The sequence below is a fragment of the Ochotona princeps genome, chromosome 22 (assembly GCF_030435755.1).
Source record: "Ochotona princeps isolate mOchPri1 chromosome 22, mOchPri1.hap1, whole genome shotgun sequence".
Classification (NCBI taxonomy): Eukaryota; Metazoa; Chordata; class Mammalia; order Lagomorpha; family Ochotonidae; genus Ochotona; species Ochotona princeps.
The window spans coordinates 9,041,328-9,055,364 of NC_080853.1; the positions used below are offsets into that span (position 1 = coordinate 9,041,328).

Below are 14,037 nucleotides of genomic sequence, written 5' to 3' on the forward strand. Positions count from 1 at the left end.
TTGCAAAATTAGTGATTTGATTGATTGGAGCCCAGCCGCCTCTTCGCTTTCTGTCGGAGGTGCTAATGAAAGGCAGCAGGACGGAAGAGAAGATTAAGTGTCTGGGAAACCTCTAAATTAGCAGTGAAGATACAGCTTTCTGGAGCGTGACTTGACTCTTCTGTTAGGGATATTTCTTTAATGCCTGAAGATGATTTAAAAAATTCACGCTAAAATTCCAGGCTGAAAAATCATACCGACAACACTGTAGCTTGTGTGTATCTTGGTGCTGATTTTCCAAGTGTTAGCAGCAAAATATGAATAATAATAATAAGCCATCCACGGAGAGGAGATATTACTTCATAATGGTTGTACTGATCACTTCCACATAGTGAATAAATCCAACATGGCTTTTTCTCTTTTTTTCCCTAAGATTTACTTATTTTTATTGGAAAGGCACATTTACAGATAGAGGAGAGACAGGGAAATCTTCCATCTGCTGGTTCTCTCCCGAAATGGCCCACATGGTTGGAGTTGGGCCCATCTGAAGCCAGGAGCTAGGAGCTTCTTCCAGGTCTTCCACATGGGTGCCAGTACCCAAAGACCTGGACAGTTTTTTTCTATTTTTCCCAGACACGTTAGGGAGCTAGATGGGAAGTGGATTGCTGAGACTTGAACACATGACCATATGGGATGCTGGTGCAAGAGGCGGAGACTTAAGCCACGATGCCACTGCACTGGTCCCTATGTTATGTTAAGCTGCAGTCACCTTCATGGTGTGGGAGAAAGAAGCCAGGACACAAATGCTGGGCTGACATCTTGGCTTTGAAACTACGCATGGCTTCTTCAAGCATTCGTCATACCTTCTGTAAAGAGGGGTTGATGATAAGTATTTCATTGGGCTAATCATGGTTCTTCTGCTAGGCCCTGTGACTAATAAAAGCTTTGTGCAAGTATGGGAAAGACCCTGTCCTCCCTCAGGAGCTGTGCTGCAGTGTGATGAGTTCAGTGACAGACTCAGAGATCTTAGCCTGAGTGTGGGAGGCAGGTGTGCCTGGTGGGTTTGTGTGCACTGCCTGCTGGTGACGCTCTGTGGCTTTGCTTCCCAGAATGCGAAGAAGAAAATGTATGGCTGCACGGAAGCCTTCCTGGCAGATGCCAAGTGGATCTTGCACAACTGCATCATTTATAATGGGGGTGAGTGTCCTCACTGACTCTGCGGAGTCGGGGGGTGTGTGTGTGTTTGTGTGTGTGTTGTTCCATGTTCAATCTGTGTGCGTGTGTGTGTTGTTCCATGTTCTCCTGTCCTTTGGGGAAATCAGGCTACTTTCATGTATCAGAGCAAAGACATAGAATAGTCATGCCTGGATGGCTCCTGGGTGTGAACAGGGGGCCTCTGGGTGCAGTCAGTAACCACCGTGTTCCAGGGCCCAGGCTACTGCCACATCTTATGATGTTTAAAAAGTCCTGCTTAATGAAACTGCAACTGCATACAGTGTAATATACAGAGATTTTCTGTGTGCCTTTGACAGATGTGTAACCCTACCCTGTATCAGATCTGAAGCTTTTCCAGATGTCATTTGACATTTAGGCAGAGAGAGACAGGTGGATGGTGCTGGATCTTGCACCTGCTGGTGTACCTCCAAATGTCTACAAGAGCAAGAGCAGAAGCCGGAAGTCCAGGACTCCATCTGGGTCTCCCATGTGGGTGGCAGGAGCTCAGGCTCTTGGACCATCATTGACTGCTTGTCCAGGTGCATGTACAAAGGAGCTGGAGCAGAGGCAGAGCAGCCGGGACTTGAACCTTCACCCTGAGATATGCCATGCCTATGTGGCAGGCAGTCACGTAGCGTGCTGCAGCATGATGCTGACACCATAATTTCTGTTTACTTCTTTCCAACAAACCCAGTTCCTCAGAAGAGTCACTTTTCTGCTTTCTGCTCTTCTACTTCTTTTCTTTTTTCTACTTGCCCTTGAATTTCCTGCTTACCGGTCACAGAGCTGGCTTTCACACTGTGTGGTGGTATGGGGACTCACCACCCCTTGGAACTTGCTGACTGGTTTTTCCGCTGTGCCCATCGTGTATCCGTCTGTTTGGCAGGTGCGGCTGGGCACTCAGGTGGTTTTAGCTTTGAATGCTGCACATGGAACTGCAGGGACCATTCCTGCAAAGTGATTGTGTCGGTTCGCACTCTGCTCGTGGCTGTGCTGGAGGTCTAGGCTGCCTGCATCCTCGGCAGCACTGGACTGTGTGAGATGCTATGCATGGTGGTTGCAATCTGCGTTTTCCTAAGGACTGACTAGGAGCGAGTACTTTGTTGTGTGTTTGTCGGGTGTGTGATTTCTTGGTGGGAACATGTTCCAGTCTTTTGCTCATTTCAAACATTGGATTGTGTCTTACGTAGTCAGTTACTGGAGGTGGTTTGTTTTAATCTGTTCTGCATCGTGTTCTCTGTGTTTTGGTGGATTCGGTGGATTTAACCTTTTGGCTTGAGTGGAATTCCTCTCTGATTCCCCCTTGAGGCACAGTCTGTTGTCCCCTGGCTCCCACAACCTTCTTTGTGCACCTGCTGGCTGGCAGATCCTCCGGGGTGCCCGGCCTTCCGCCCTGCTGTGGCTCTTGTCGCCGCTCCTCACTCCCCCTCCTTCTGCAGCCTTCCTCCAGGCTCTGCCGCCTGCAGCTTCCCTCCTTCAGTCCCTGCCTTCCTTGATGGCCCAGGCTGCCTTGGTTGTCATGGCAGCGTTTGTCAGTTTCTGAATGATGCTGTTGTGTGTCTGAGCTGCTCACTAGGCTGAGCGCTCCTTGAACTGCACACAGTGTGTCCCGTTCCCGGTACAGACCCCGCTGCTCTCGGGTCTGGTGTGGATTGTTGGTTTGCTTTGCAGGAAAGGCACGCGAATGCGCACCTGTCAGCTTCAGGTGTGTGTCTCCTGTTATCCCCCAAGGGAAGAAGGGAGTGGCACTAGGCATTGAGAATCTGCAGAGAGATTAGGCTCAAATGTATGGAAAGGACTGTCTGTTCCTGCAGACAAATGAATCCAAAAATATCAACATGAGCCAGGATGAGTGCTGGCCAGCAGGCATGGTATAGATAATGCAGGACACAGGCCTGTTGCCTGGGCTAGGGAGGCCTCTATTGATGGCTCTCGTGTGATGGCCCAGTGCCTAAATCCTTACCTTGCAAGCATCAAGATCCCATATGGGTGCCCATTCATGTCCCATCCAGCTCCCTACTTGTGGCCTGGGAAAGCAGTTGACGATAGCCCATAGCCTTGGAACTCTTCATACATGTGGGAGACCTGGAGGAGGCTCCTGGCTCCTGGCTTTGGATGGGTTTAGCTCCAGCCATTGTGGCCACTTTGGGGAGTGAATCAGTGTGCAGAAGATTTTTCTCTCTGTTTCTCCTTCTCTTTATAAATCTGCCTTTCCAATAAAAGTAAATATATCTTAAACAAACAAAAAAAGGATTTATTTATTTATTTTAAAGGGAGAGATAGAGAGGGCTTCTACCCACTGGTTCACTCCCCAAATGACTGCAATGGCTGGGACTGGGCCAGGCTGAAGCCAGGAGCCAGGAGCTTCTTCTGGGTCTCCCTTGTGGGTTACAGGTCCAGGCAGGTGGAACAAACCAGCACCCCTATGTGATGCTGGCACTACAGGTAGTGTCTTTGTGTGCTGTGCCACGCTGCTGGCTCTTGTTCAGCATTTTCAAGGTGAGTCACAGATGTTACTGTGCACAAAATACAAAATCTTCTAGTCAAAAGTTCCTGAAAATACCATCCCGTTCAAGGCAGCCCTGGCTATTGGGCTGTGGTTTTCCTCTGGGTTGATGCAGAGGTGAAGGATTTAGAGCTAGAGGTGGGGCCAGATGTCCCTGCCAGTGGCTGAGTGTGCACGTGTTGGAAGTGGCTGCTATGACGTTGGCCTGCCCATTCACTCAGCATACCGAGATGCTGCCACAGTAATCCCTGTGGGCACAGGGGTGTGACACTGTCTGCTTCTCCCCATGCCCTTCCTGGGTTAGAATCTGAAACCAAGGTTGGAATGAGGCTGCTCGCTTCAGGGTGTGCCAGGGTTGTACACGTGTGACTCCTCCATCAGCCCGCAAACCCGTGCAAAGCTGTGTTTCTCAGAGAGCAACACTGAGAAATCAAAGATTAGCGGACTTTAATGGGAGAAGTCACATGCTTTGAACCATTTTGAGAGCTGGAAATGCGTGGTTGTTCGACTTTCCAAAGCTTCATCCTGGGGGAAAAGCAAGTTAAAAGGTTGTTAGCTGCTTAATCCCATGACTGGGTGTTAACAGCGTTTCCTTTAGAATTAATTGCATTTTCTTATTCCTGCAGGAAATCATAAATTGACACAAATAGCGAAAGTGGTCATCAAAATCTGTGAGCATGAGGTGTGTGTTTCTCCATGACCCCTTTTAGATGGAATGAAGGATGGGGCGGCGATGCTTGTTACTGGAAAGCTGTGGTGATGATGATTGAATTCACTGAGCTGGGGACAGTATCCCATGTCTTCAGGAAAAATAAAAACGACAAAGACGCCCCCCATCCCTCTCCATGGTATCAGATGAGAAACAGCCTGGCAGTTGTCATGGGGAGGGATCCTTGGGTGCAGTGGATGTCCAGATGAGCTCCAACAAGTGGTCTAAGGCCGTGTCTCACACAGCCTTGGAGGAGCAGAGCGAATGCTTAGTCCCCCATCCTCAATCCATCCCGTCACCTCATCACCCCGTGCTTTAAGATTTATTTGTTTTGTTCTTCTTCTTTGCTCTTCCTCTCTCTCTTCTCCTTCCGGCCTCCTTTCCCTCTTCCCCTTCCCCCCTTTTTCTCTCCACCACCTCCACCTTATTCCTGCCCCACTGGAATAAACCTCCTAAGATAAAAGAAAAAATTATTTGTTTTATTTGAAAGGCAAAGTTAATACTTCTAATAACTTTAGTGGAGCCAGGGCTGGGCCAAGCCAAAGCCAGGAGCCTCCCCAGTGGGTGCAGAGACTCGAGGAGTTGGGCCGTCCTCCCTGATTGGCCCTATTGACTGTGTTGCATACCATCCACTGCAGCTGGTTGATTCATTGCCTGTAGTCCTGACACCCAAGGGTGCTTGGGGAGAATGGGAAGGTGGGGAGGAAGAGTTAAGCTGGTCCAAGGTAGCATTGTGCCCTGTGGAGCCCCTGGGCGGGGGAGGGAAGAGAGGGGATTCCTGTGTATAAGGGCTGTGGGGGAGTGAATGGTACCAGGGTGGAGTGTGGTCCAGAGAGGGGTGATAAAGTGAGGACCTGGGACCCGCAGTTGAATTTGTTTTGGAGCAGTTCCCGCTGTGGGGCTTGGCTAGGTTCGTGTCACCCTGTGTGTTCAGGACCACTGGTGCCATGTTCTAATGTGTTTTTATTTTGCAGATGAATGAAATTGAAGTGTGCCCTGAATGTTATCTAGCTGCTTGCCAAAAGCGAGAGAACTGGTTCTGTGAGCCTTGTGTAAGTAGGGTTTCTCTAATTGTATCCCCGAGCCTACCACAGCTTTCTCCCTGGGGACTTAGCAAACGACATTTGGAATGAATTTTGAAATGATCTGTTGCTGGTCCTGGTATGGATTGGAAAAAACCTGGGTGGGAAACAAGGCTGACACCAGAAGATGCTGGGCTCCGGCGCTGGCGTCGTGGCGTGCTGGGCTGCTGCACTCGGGCCTCACAGGGTGCTCGGTTGTTGAACTAAGCCATCTGCGGGGGACAGGGTTGCAGGGAGCTGAAGAGAGGTGCAGAGGGTAGATGGGCGAGGCGGACGGTAAAGCAAGCCTCATGGGAATATATCTCTCACGTGTCACAGGGGCCCTGTTTTAACTCATTCATGAACTCTTCCCTGGATTCACTCCATGGTCTTCTGTCTGTCTGCCCTTAGTGTCTGCTGTGGATCTGGGTTTTCTAAGAACAGTACCTGATTGGGGTGGGAGGGAGATGGGGGCTGCCGTGGGTTGGGCCACATAGATGGGCCCAGTGCAGCAGAGACCCTGGACCCATGGAAGTCTCTCCCTTGGGGCATGGAAGCCTGGGCACTGGACACTCTGGAGCCCGATTGCATTCTCGAAGCCCCTCACCTCATACCGTGTCCCAGGGGTAGGGTGTCTGTGTGCATGTGGTGCAGAGAGGTGAGCCCCAGCTTCTGCGCCCCACCCCCCAGGTCCTACCAGCCCAGCCAGGATTTCAGGCTCGGCCCCTTTGCAGTTTCCAGCCGGTGTCTGATCCTCAACCTGGTTAGGGAGGATGCCCTGGGCCTGCGTCTGACGGAAGCTGGTCATGGCCCGAGTGTCCCCATCTGCCGTGTTTGTTCTCAGCATGTGCCTGGCTGTTGAATCCATACAGACTCTGGGTGTTTTCTTTCCTAGAGCAATCCTCATCCTTTGGTCTGGGCCAAGCTCAAGGGCTTCCCCTTCTGGCCTGCGAAAGCTCTACGGGACAAAGACGGGCAGGTTGACGCCCGGTTCTTTGGACAACACGACAGGTGGGAATTCCGTCGGGCTTAGCTTAGCTTAAGCCTTAGCTGCAGCTGAACCTGTGACATGTCCTTGGATAAGGGAGGAGGTGGGAGGGCATGGTGGTGATTGGTTTGGTTGTACTGATGCCGGCTCAGCCTGGCGTCTCTGGCCTTCAGTTTTGTCAGGTGTAACGGAAGAGCATCTTGCTCTCATGGTTGCTGCGGGTTACCTGGCTGTTTTAAACATTGTTATCCCCCTTTTTTTGGGTGGGGGTGGGAACGGGGTGTGGTTTCTGGAGTAAGTAAAGCTTGTGTGTAAAGTTGTATTTCAGAATAACACTTTTAGGGGTCAGAAGTCTTCTCCCATATTGTTAGTGTCATTCGTGTGCCTGATGCCCTCCCGTTGTCTCCATCTGAGGCCGAAGCAGGAACCGACCAGGGCATGCAGCCTTGTTAGCTGTCTGCCTTCCATGGTCCCATTCCCCTCCTCACAGTACAAAGTGAAATTATTCTATGAACAGCAGCTCCCTTGAGCGTGGAGCCCCTGTGTCCTCCGCAGCAGCAGGTGGCTGTAGCTGAGCAACAGTTCATATCTTTAGTTGTCTTTTAGCAGGTGACCATGTGACTAAACGAGGCAGAGACTCAGCATGTGTGTGGGGGGAGAATATTTAAAATTCTGTACCTACCCGGCACAGGTGGAAAGACAGCATACATACATAGATGTAAAAACGCAATTTTCGAAAAGGTTGGTTTATTCATTTTGAAAGGCATGGAGACAGAGGGAGAGAGAATGAGAAATTGTCCATTTGCTGGTTGACTCTGCAAATGGCAAACAACTGGTGCTGGGCCCGTCTGAAGTCAGGAGTTAGGAAGACCACATGGGGGTTTCCGCGTGGATGGCAGCAGCCCAGGCAGCTGAGCCATCACTGGCTGTCTCTTAGGTGAATTAGTGAGAAGTCAGATCAGAATCAGAGCAGCTGAAGCTTGAATAGCTGCTGAGTTGCCAGTGGTGGTTTAATTCACTGTGCCACAACACTGTAATCCAGGATTTCCTTTTTAAAGTTTTATTTATTATTATTATTATTATTATTATTATTATTATTATTATTTGAAAAGCAGAGTTCCAGAGGCAGACAAAAAGAGAACATGAGAAAGTGGGAAATGGAGAAGGAACAAGTGAACCAGTGAGCTTCCATCTGCCAGTTCATTCTCCAAATGGCTGTGCCTGGGCAGGTCTGAAGCCGGAAGCCTCGTCTGGGTCTCCCACTTAGGTGCAGAGGCCCAGGGACTTGGGCCATTTTCCATGGCTTTCCCAGGTACCTTGTTAGGGAGCTACATGGGAAGATGCTAGGACTCAACTCGGCCCCCATTTGGGATGTGGACATCATGGGCAGCCGTAGTGCTGGCCTCTTATGTTTTTATTTATTTGAAAGGCACACACGCACGCACGCACACACTGTTTTCATTTTCTGGCTTATTCTTCAGCTATCTGCAACAACCAGCGCTGGACCAAGCCAAAGCTGGGAGTGTCCCATTGGGTCTCAGGGATCTGAATAGTTGAGCCATCTCTTGCTGCCTCTCAGGGTGCGTGTATCAGCAGGAAACTAAAGTTGCGAGTGGAGCCAGAACTCAGCCCTGTCTGGGAGAGGCTACTTCCTCAACGCATGGCTCTGCATGGGTTCTTTGTGGTCATTTGTGACCGAGCCAGAGTCTTTCCCTTGGGCCCTGTTGTACCTCCCTGCCCAGCCCTGGAGGGTGGGTGCTCCGAGGCTTCTGTTGAGTAAGGGAGTGGTTAAGGGCGCTCCATGGGGCTGGCCAGTAGCTGTGGGTGAAGCCACACCTGACAGGATGGCTTTCTCCTGGGGAGTTCTCTTCACACCCCAGAGACCTCCAGCTCACGGGACGCATCTGTCACAGGCCACTCTGAGTGGCACCCAGGAACACGGGGCAGTGGAGGCCACCAGCCCTTCCCCAGGGAGCCCCTTGGACGATGTGGAATCCAAGCTTGAGCTGCGCGGTGTGCGTGCGGGAGGCCAGGGCCACAGGGTCAGAAACGACATGGAGTATCTGTGGGCTCCTGGTCAAGAAATAAGCCCAGAGGACAAGCCGGGAACCCCAGGCACAGATTGGGGCGTGTTCTGATGAGTCTGCCTCTGTATTGTTTTGTTCACTGCAAGATTTTTCCCTTTTTTGGGACAAAAATTATTTCATAGACAAACACATAATTATCTACAAATATTGGAAATCTCATTAATGACCTGCAGAGCTTGGAGGGAAAATAGGCAACAGTGACTGCACGCTTACTGTGCGTCTGGCGATGCTGGAGGTGGTTTTTCTTTTTTTGTGTGTGTGGAGCTGCCTCTTAATTTTTTTAGTGATTTATTTACTTGTAAGGGAAAAGTGGATTTGTATGTGCTGATCCACTCCCTAACTGGCCAGAAGCCAGGAATTTTATCTGATCGCCCATGTGGGTGCCAGCAGTGTAGGAGGTCTGGAGGAATTTCAGGCTCCTGCCTTTGACCTGTTCTAGCCTCTGTCTTGTGTGTGTACGTGGGCAGCGGACCAGGGTATGGACTAGAGGTCTCTGTCACTCTGTTCTTGACATGAACAAAAAGAGCTTGAAAAAAGTTCATGGAAAGTGCATATTACAAAGATGCCTCTCACGGACAGCCTCGTGTGATGGAAATCAAGTTTTGTTTTGCACCAGCCAAGACTTTGAATGATCTTGAGTCCCGTTGGTGTCATTGGCCGTTCTGGACTGCATTCACCCATGGCAGAGCTGGGATCACGTGGCTTCTGAGAGATGTGTCCCCATCCTGGCTGGAACCTTGCTTCTCACCCGTCCAACACACCCCACGGTCTCCCCCTGAGGCTTTTCTCTCCACTCCGTTCTCTTTTCCTTTGGCCAGTGACATGGCTTCTCAGGCCTGGACAGAGTGACAGGTGGGGGCTGAACACGAAGCTGGTCATTTCCAGCACTCTGGGGGAGTGGCTCACTTTTCTGGGGGTGTTTGACTTTTCCTCCTGTTTCTATTTAGCATCCCCAAAGGTTGTACACCATCTCCCTATACTCTGAATTGTACCATGTGGACATGATGAATTCCTCCTGGGTGGTTTGGAATTGCTTGTCAAGTGTTGAACTTGTGGCCAAGTGTATGTGGATTGAGCACCCCCTATGCTGAAAATCAAAAGTGCTCAATTCTGAGACCTCTGAGTACCAGCGTGATGGCCTTGAGTGGAAAATTGCTTAGCTCACGTCCAAAAGCGTGTTATACAGCAGGTGCTCTAGAAATCAGCCTTGGGGTTACGTGTGTGAGGTGGAGATGAAGCAGAGATAAATTCTGAGTTTAGACTTGGGTCTCTTCCCCAGGGTGGTTCATTCTATAAATGCAGGTCTTCCAGAATCTTAACAATAGCAGAGATCCTGCTGGTCTCTGGCATTCCAAGCAGGCATGGTTGAGCTTGCCAGATCTGAAGCCCATTCTTTCTAATTCTCCTCCAAACACTGGCAGTGGGGGGCTCTGGACTGTGGCTGGGCCAATGCCTCTGGCTCCCCATGTCCTGGCCATGGGTGTTTGGGCTACCTGATGGCAGCTGAATTCCCGGCTGCTGTGGTCCTGCTCTGGCCTGCAGTCTGGGAGGTCGGCAAGGCTCCTTTGGGAAAGCTCCTTTCTCCCAGCACTGGGAGAGCCACGTGAGGAGCACGTGCTGCCCTGACGTCTGTATGTGGCCTCGGGCGTCACCCACCATGGCTATGTGTCATCCCTGGCCCGTCCTGCAGTCACATGGGTTGCTGGTTCCAGGATGGTCCCTGGCGTTTTCCTTGTCTTGGTCGCCCAGTGGAATGTAGGGTATTGAGGGAGGAGCTTGAGCCCCCTGGAGCGTGTGGTGCCAGGTCCACACTAAAGGCCAGTGGCCTAGTTTTGGGACATTCCCTGCGTGAACTGTCTCACCTTCAGTCACATGCCCTTCTAAAGGCAAGCCATTTCCGAAGTGTCCATCGGATGGCCTTTGAAGTTGTAGCGAGAAAAGAAAACTCCTCGTGGCCTTGGGTCGCCGAGGGAGTTTGGGGAATCATTTTACATTCAGAGGTATAGTGGAGCCTGCAGTGGCTGGGGGCCACCCGCCACCAACCAAAAGCCCAAGAGGGTTTCTTTCTTTTTTTAATGAATTAAAATGACAGTGCATTCAGCCTTTTCACATTTTAGCTGAGTTTTGTTCTCGATTGCTGCCTTGAAGGCAGAACTTGTCAGCTCAGTGGATCATTAATGAACCGTCAAGCCAAATCATTGTCAGAGAATAGAATAAATATTTACACATCTTGGCAGAGGCCAGTGTTGTGGCATGGTAGGTTAGCCCTCTAGCATCCCATATGTGCCCCAGTTCACATCCCTTCTGCTGCACTTCCTATCTAGCTCTTAAAAAAGGGGAAGAGGGAGCGTGAGCATCGTGGCCAAGGGAGTGGGCTCGTTGGGTTTGTGTTAAGAAACCGGCAGCCTTAGAGGTGACAGATGTTAACCGATGCCATCTCTCGCCCTCCCAGGGCCTGGGTCCCCATCAATAACTGCTACCTCATGTCTAAAGAAATCCCTTTTTCTGTGAAGAAGACGAAGAGCATCTTCAACAGTGCCATGCAGGAGATGGAGGTGTACGTGGAGAACATCCGCAGGAAGTTCGGGGTCTTTAATTACTCTCCATTCAGGACACCCTACACACCCAACAGCCAGTACCAGATGCTGCTCGACCCCACCAACCCCAGCGCGGGCACGGCCAAGATCGACAAACAGGAGAAGGTCAAGCTCAACTTCGACATGACGGCCTCCCCCAAGATCCTCATGAGCAAGCCGATGCTGAGTGGCGGCTCTGGCCGCAGGATATCCTTGTCGGACATGCCCCGGTCCCCGATGAGTACCAACTCCTCCGTGCACACGGGCTCCGACGTGGAGCAGGACCCCGAGAAGAAGGCCACCTCCAGCCACTTCAGCGCCAGCGAGGAGTCCATGGACTTCCTGGATAAGAGCACAGGTCAGCCCCGGCTAGGGGTGGGGTGTGGAAGCCAGCGGGATGCAACGCAGCCATCACAGGGCTGTGCCGAAGGGTTCTGCTTCCTGGAACTGGCGTTCCCTGGGTTGCCTGGTGGTATACCTGCTGGGAGGGACTCCAAAAGGAGAAGAGTGCTTGCCTTGAGACCAGCTGGTGTCACACACAGCTTGGATTGATCACATCAGCCTTCCACAAGGTCGTTCTTTCCCAAGAATTTCATGTTAATAGAAAATGAATTTCTCTGTCAAAATTGTGCTGTCACACTAACCGCTCAAGTGTTGGAGAGTCCTGTGAGACCAAAGGGTGTTGTCCCCCAGGTCCTCCGTGGCCTGCAAGGTCATGCATCCAGCAGTTGGGCTGCGTGTCTAAGATGTGCTGGAGTCAAGTGGTTGAGGATGTGGCTGTTGGTCTCACATCTCAGCCCTGCCACTCACTGGCCATGTGACTGTGGGCCAGGCCTGTATCCTCATTTTACTTTGGTTTCCCCATCTGTGAATAACTATTGACATAAGCTAACATCATAGTTTCTGGGAAGCGTGAGGTGAACGAACACACACAGAGGTCTTGGAGCAATTCCTGGTTGCTACGTTGTCTTGGTGGTCACTCGTGCGGATGGGTGAGCAGAGGTGCAGTCACGGGATGCTGGCCCAGAGTCCAGGAAGTGATACGGCCTTGGGGGGGGACTGCCTCCCGTGTCACGTGTTCATGCCTCAACCGGATCGCTTCCCCAAGGAAATGGCGTTGCCCTCATTTTGCTCGAAGCACGGGCTTCTCAGTATGTTCTTCCTTGGTCCCTTTTGAGGGCCATGGGTCCCCGAGGTTTTGCGCAACACTGAAGGTGGTCGTGTGAGTTGCGGGGAGGGTCGGGAGGAAGCCCCCTCCCTCACTGCAGGGTTTTAGCCTCAGCCTGCTGTGTGGGGTTCAGGCTGGGGGCTTGCAGCTCTGAATGCTGCGGTCCCAGGGAAGCAGAAATCTGCGTGTTAAAGGGAAGGCTCCAGTTACGAAGTGTCAGGTCAGAATGCCCAAGCATGATTTCTTTCTTAAAGATTTATTTATTTTTATTGGAAAGTCTATACAGATAGACTTTCTATATAGTATATATCTATATAGAGGAGGAGCGACAGAGAGGAAGATCTTCCATACACTGATTCACTCCCCAAGTGACCGCAATGGCTGGAGTTGAGCCAATCCGAAGGCAGGAGCTGCTTCCGGGTCTCCCACACGGGTGCGGGGTCCCAAAGCTTTCGGCCGTCCTCGACTGCTTTCCCAGGCCACAAACGGGAAGCTGGATGGAAAGTGGAGCTGCCAAGACACAAACTGACACCTGTATGGGATCCTGGCGCATGCAAGGCAGGGGCTTTAGCCACTGGGCTACCACACTGGGCCCCAAGCATGATGTCTAGAGTGACTGGAGCATGCTCACAGGTTGCGCCAGCAGCCTGGGTGACAGCTTGGAGAGTTTCCACCCACCGGTGCTCACCATCCTTGACTGAAGAGCTGTGGAGGGAGGAAGTGTCCGTTCTTGAATGGGGACTTGGTGGTGCATGGACTTTGCCCAGTTTGGTGGTTGTTTCTTGTGTTTCCCAGCCGCTCCCCAGGTGGTGAAGAGGGTGGAGGAGAGTGGCCTGTGGCTTTTGGCTGTTAAAGGGACAGCCGCTTTATTGTTCTGGTTCACAGCTCTCTCAAGCTGGTTCTCACAGTCGGGTTGTAGAGCTTTGTTCTAGATTGACATCATTTGTGTTCTGGAAAAATCTTCCTTTCTGCCCTTGTGTTTCTTTCTTTATTTCTTTATTTTTATTGGAAAGTCAGATACACAGAAAGTAGAAACAGAGAGATTGGTTCACTCCCCAAGTGGTCGCAACGGCTGCCAGAGCTGAGTTAATCTGAAGCCAGGAGCTTTTTTCTGGATTTCCCACTTAGGTGCAAGGGTCCCAAGGCTTTGGGCCATCCTCGACTGCCTTCCCAGGTCACAAGCAAGGAGCTGGTTGAGAAGTGGAGCAGCCGGGATACCAGCCGATGCCCGTATGGGATCCCATCGGCAGTTGCAAGGCGAGAACTTTACCCACTAGGCTGCTGTGCTGGGCTTGGCACGCTGTCTTTGGAACCTTCAGGTTCAGCCCAGATGATGGCAGAGACTCTGTTGATGTAGGCTGAATTTGAATTTCAGGCTTGGGGAAACACTTGCTATGCTGGGTGTGATTGGCTGACCACGATCACTGATGGAGGGAGGTAGTAGGAATTACCTGTGTCTCCATATTGCAGAAAGCAGGTTGGAAGGTTCTGGAAAGAGAGTTAAGTGGAAGTGACTCCAGTCCTCACTGCCAGGTGCTAAGCCCAAGTTCCTTTTCACTGCAGCCTACTGCCCTCTGCTGTTAGCAGGGAGAGCAGCAGTCAGAGGAGCGAGACTTGAATGTGGGCACCAAGGGCAGTGCTGCCACAGTCAGGGGCGATGTTGACACCAGGCTGGTTTATCCAGCACAGTGTCACAGAAGCTTCTCATGTCCCAGGGGACAAGGACCACGCAGAGGACTTCAGCAGTG

General features: G+C 51.3%; 1 protein-coding gene across 17 annotated transcripts in view; it reads left to right on the forward strand.

Moving 5' to 3' along the window:
• Nucleotides 1-14,037, forward strand: part of ZMYND8 (zinc finger MYND-type containing 8) — a 91,200-nt gene that overhangs the window by 46,860 nt on the left and 30,303 nt on the right. For all 17 annotated transcript variants that reach the window (XM_058679521.1, XM_012927187.2, XM_058679514.1 and 14 more), the window contains 5 exons: nt 1,089-1,176; nt 4,327-4,382; nt 5,384-5,461; nt 6,366-6,481; nt 10,998-11,479. In XM_058679521.1, coding sequence (XP_058535504.1) covers nt 1,089-1,176; nt 4,327-4,382; nt 5,384-5,461; nt 6,366-6,481; nt 10,998-11,479 — 820 coding nt within the window. The remainder of the gene's footprint in view (nt 1-1,088; nt 1,177-4,326; nt 4,383-5,383; nt 5,462-6,365; nt 6,482-10,997; nt 11,480-14,037) is intronic.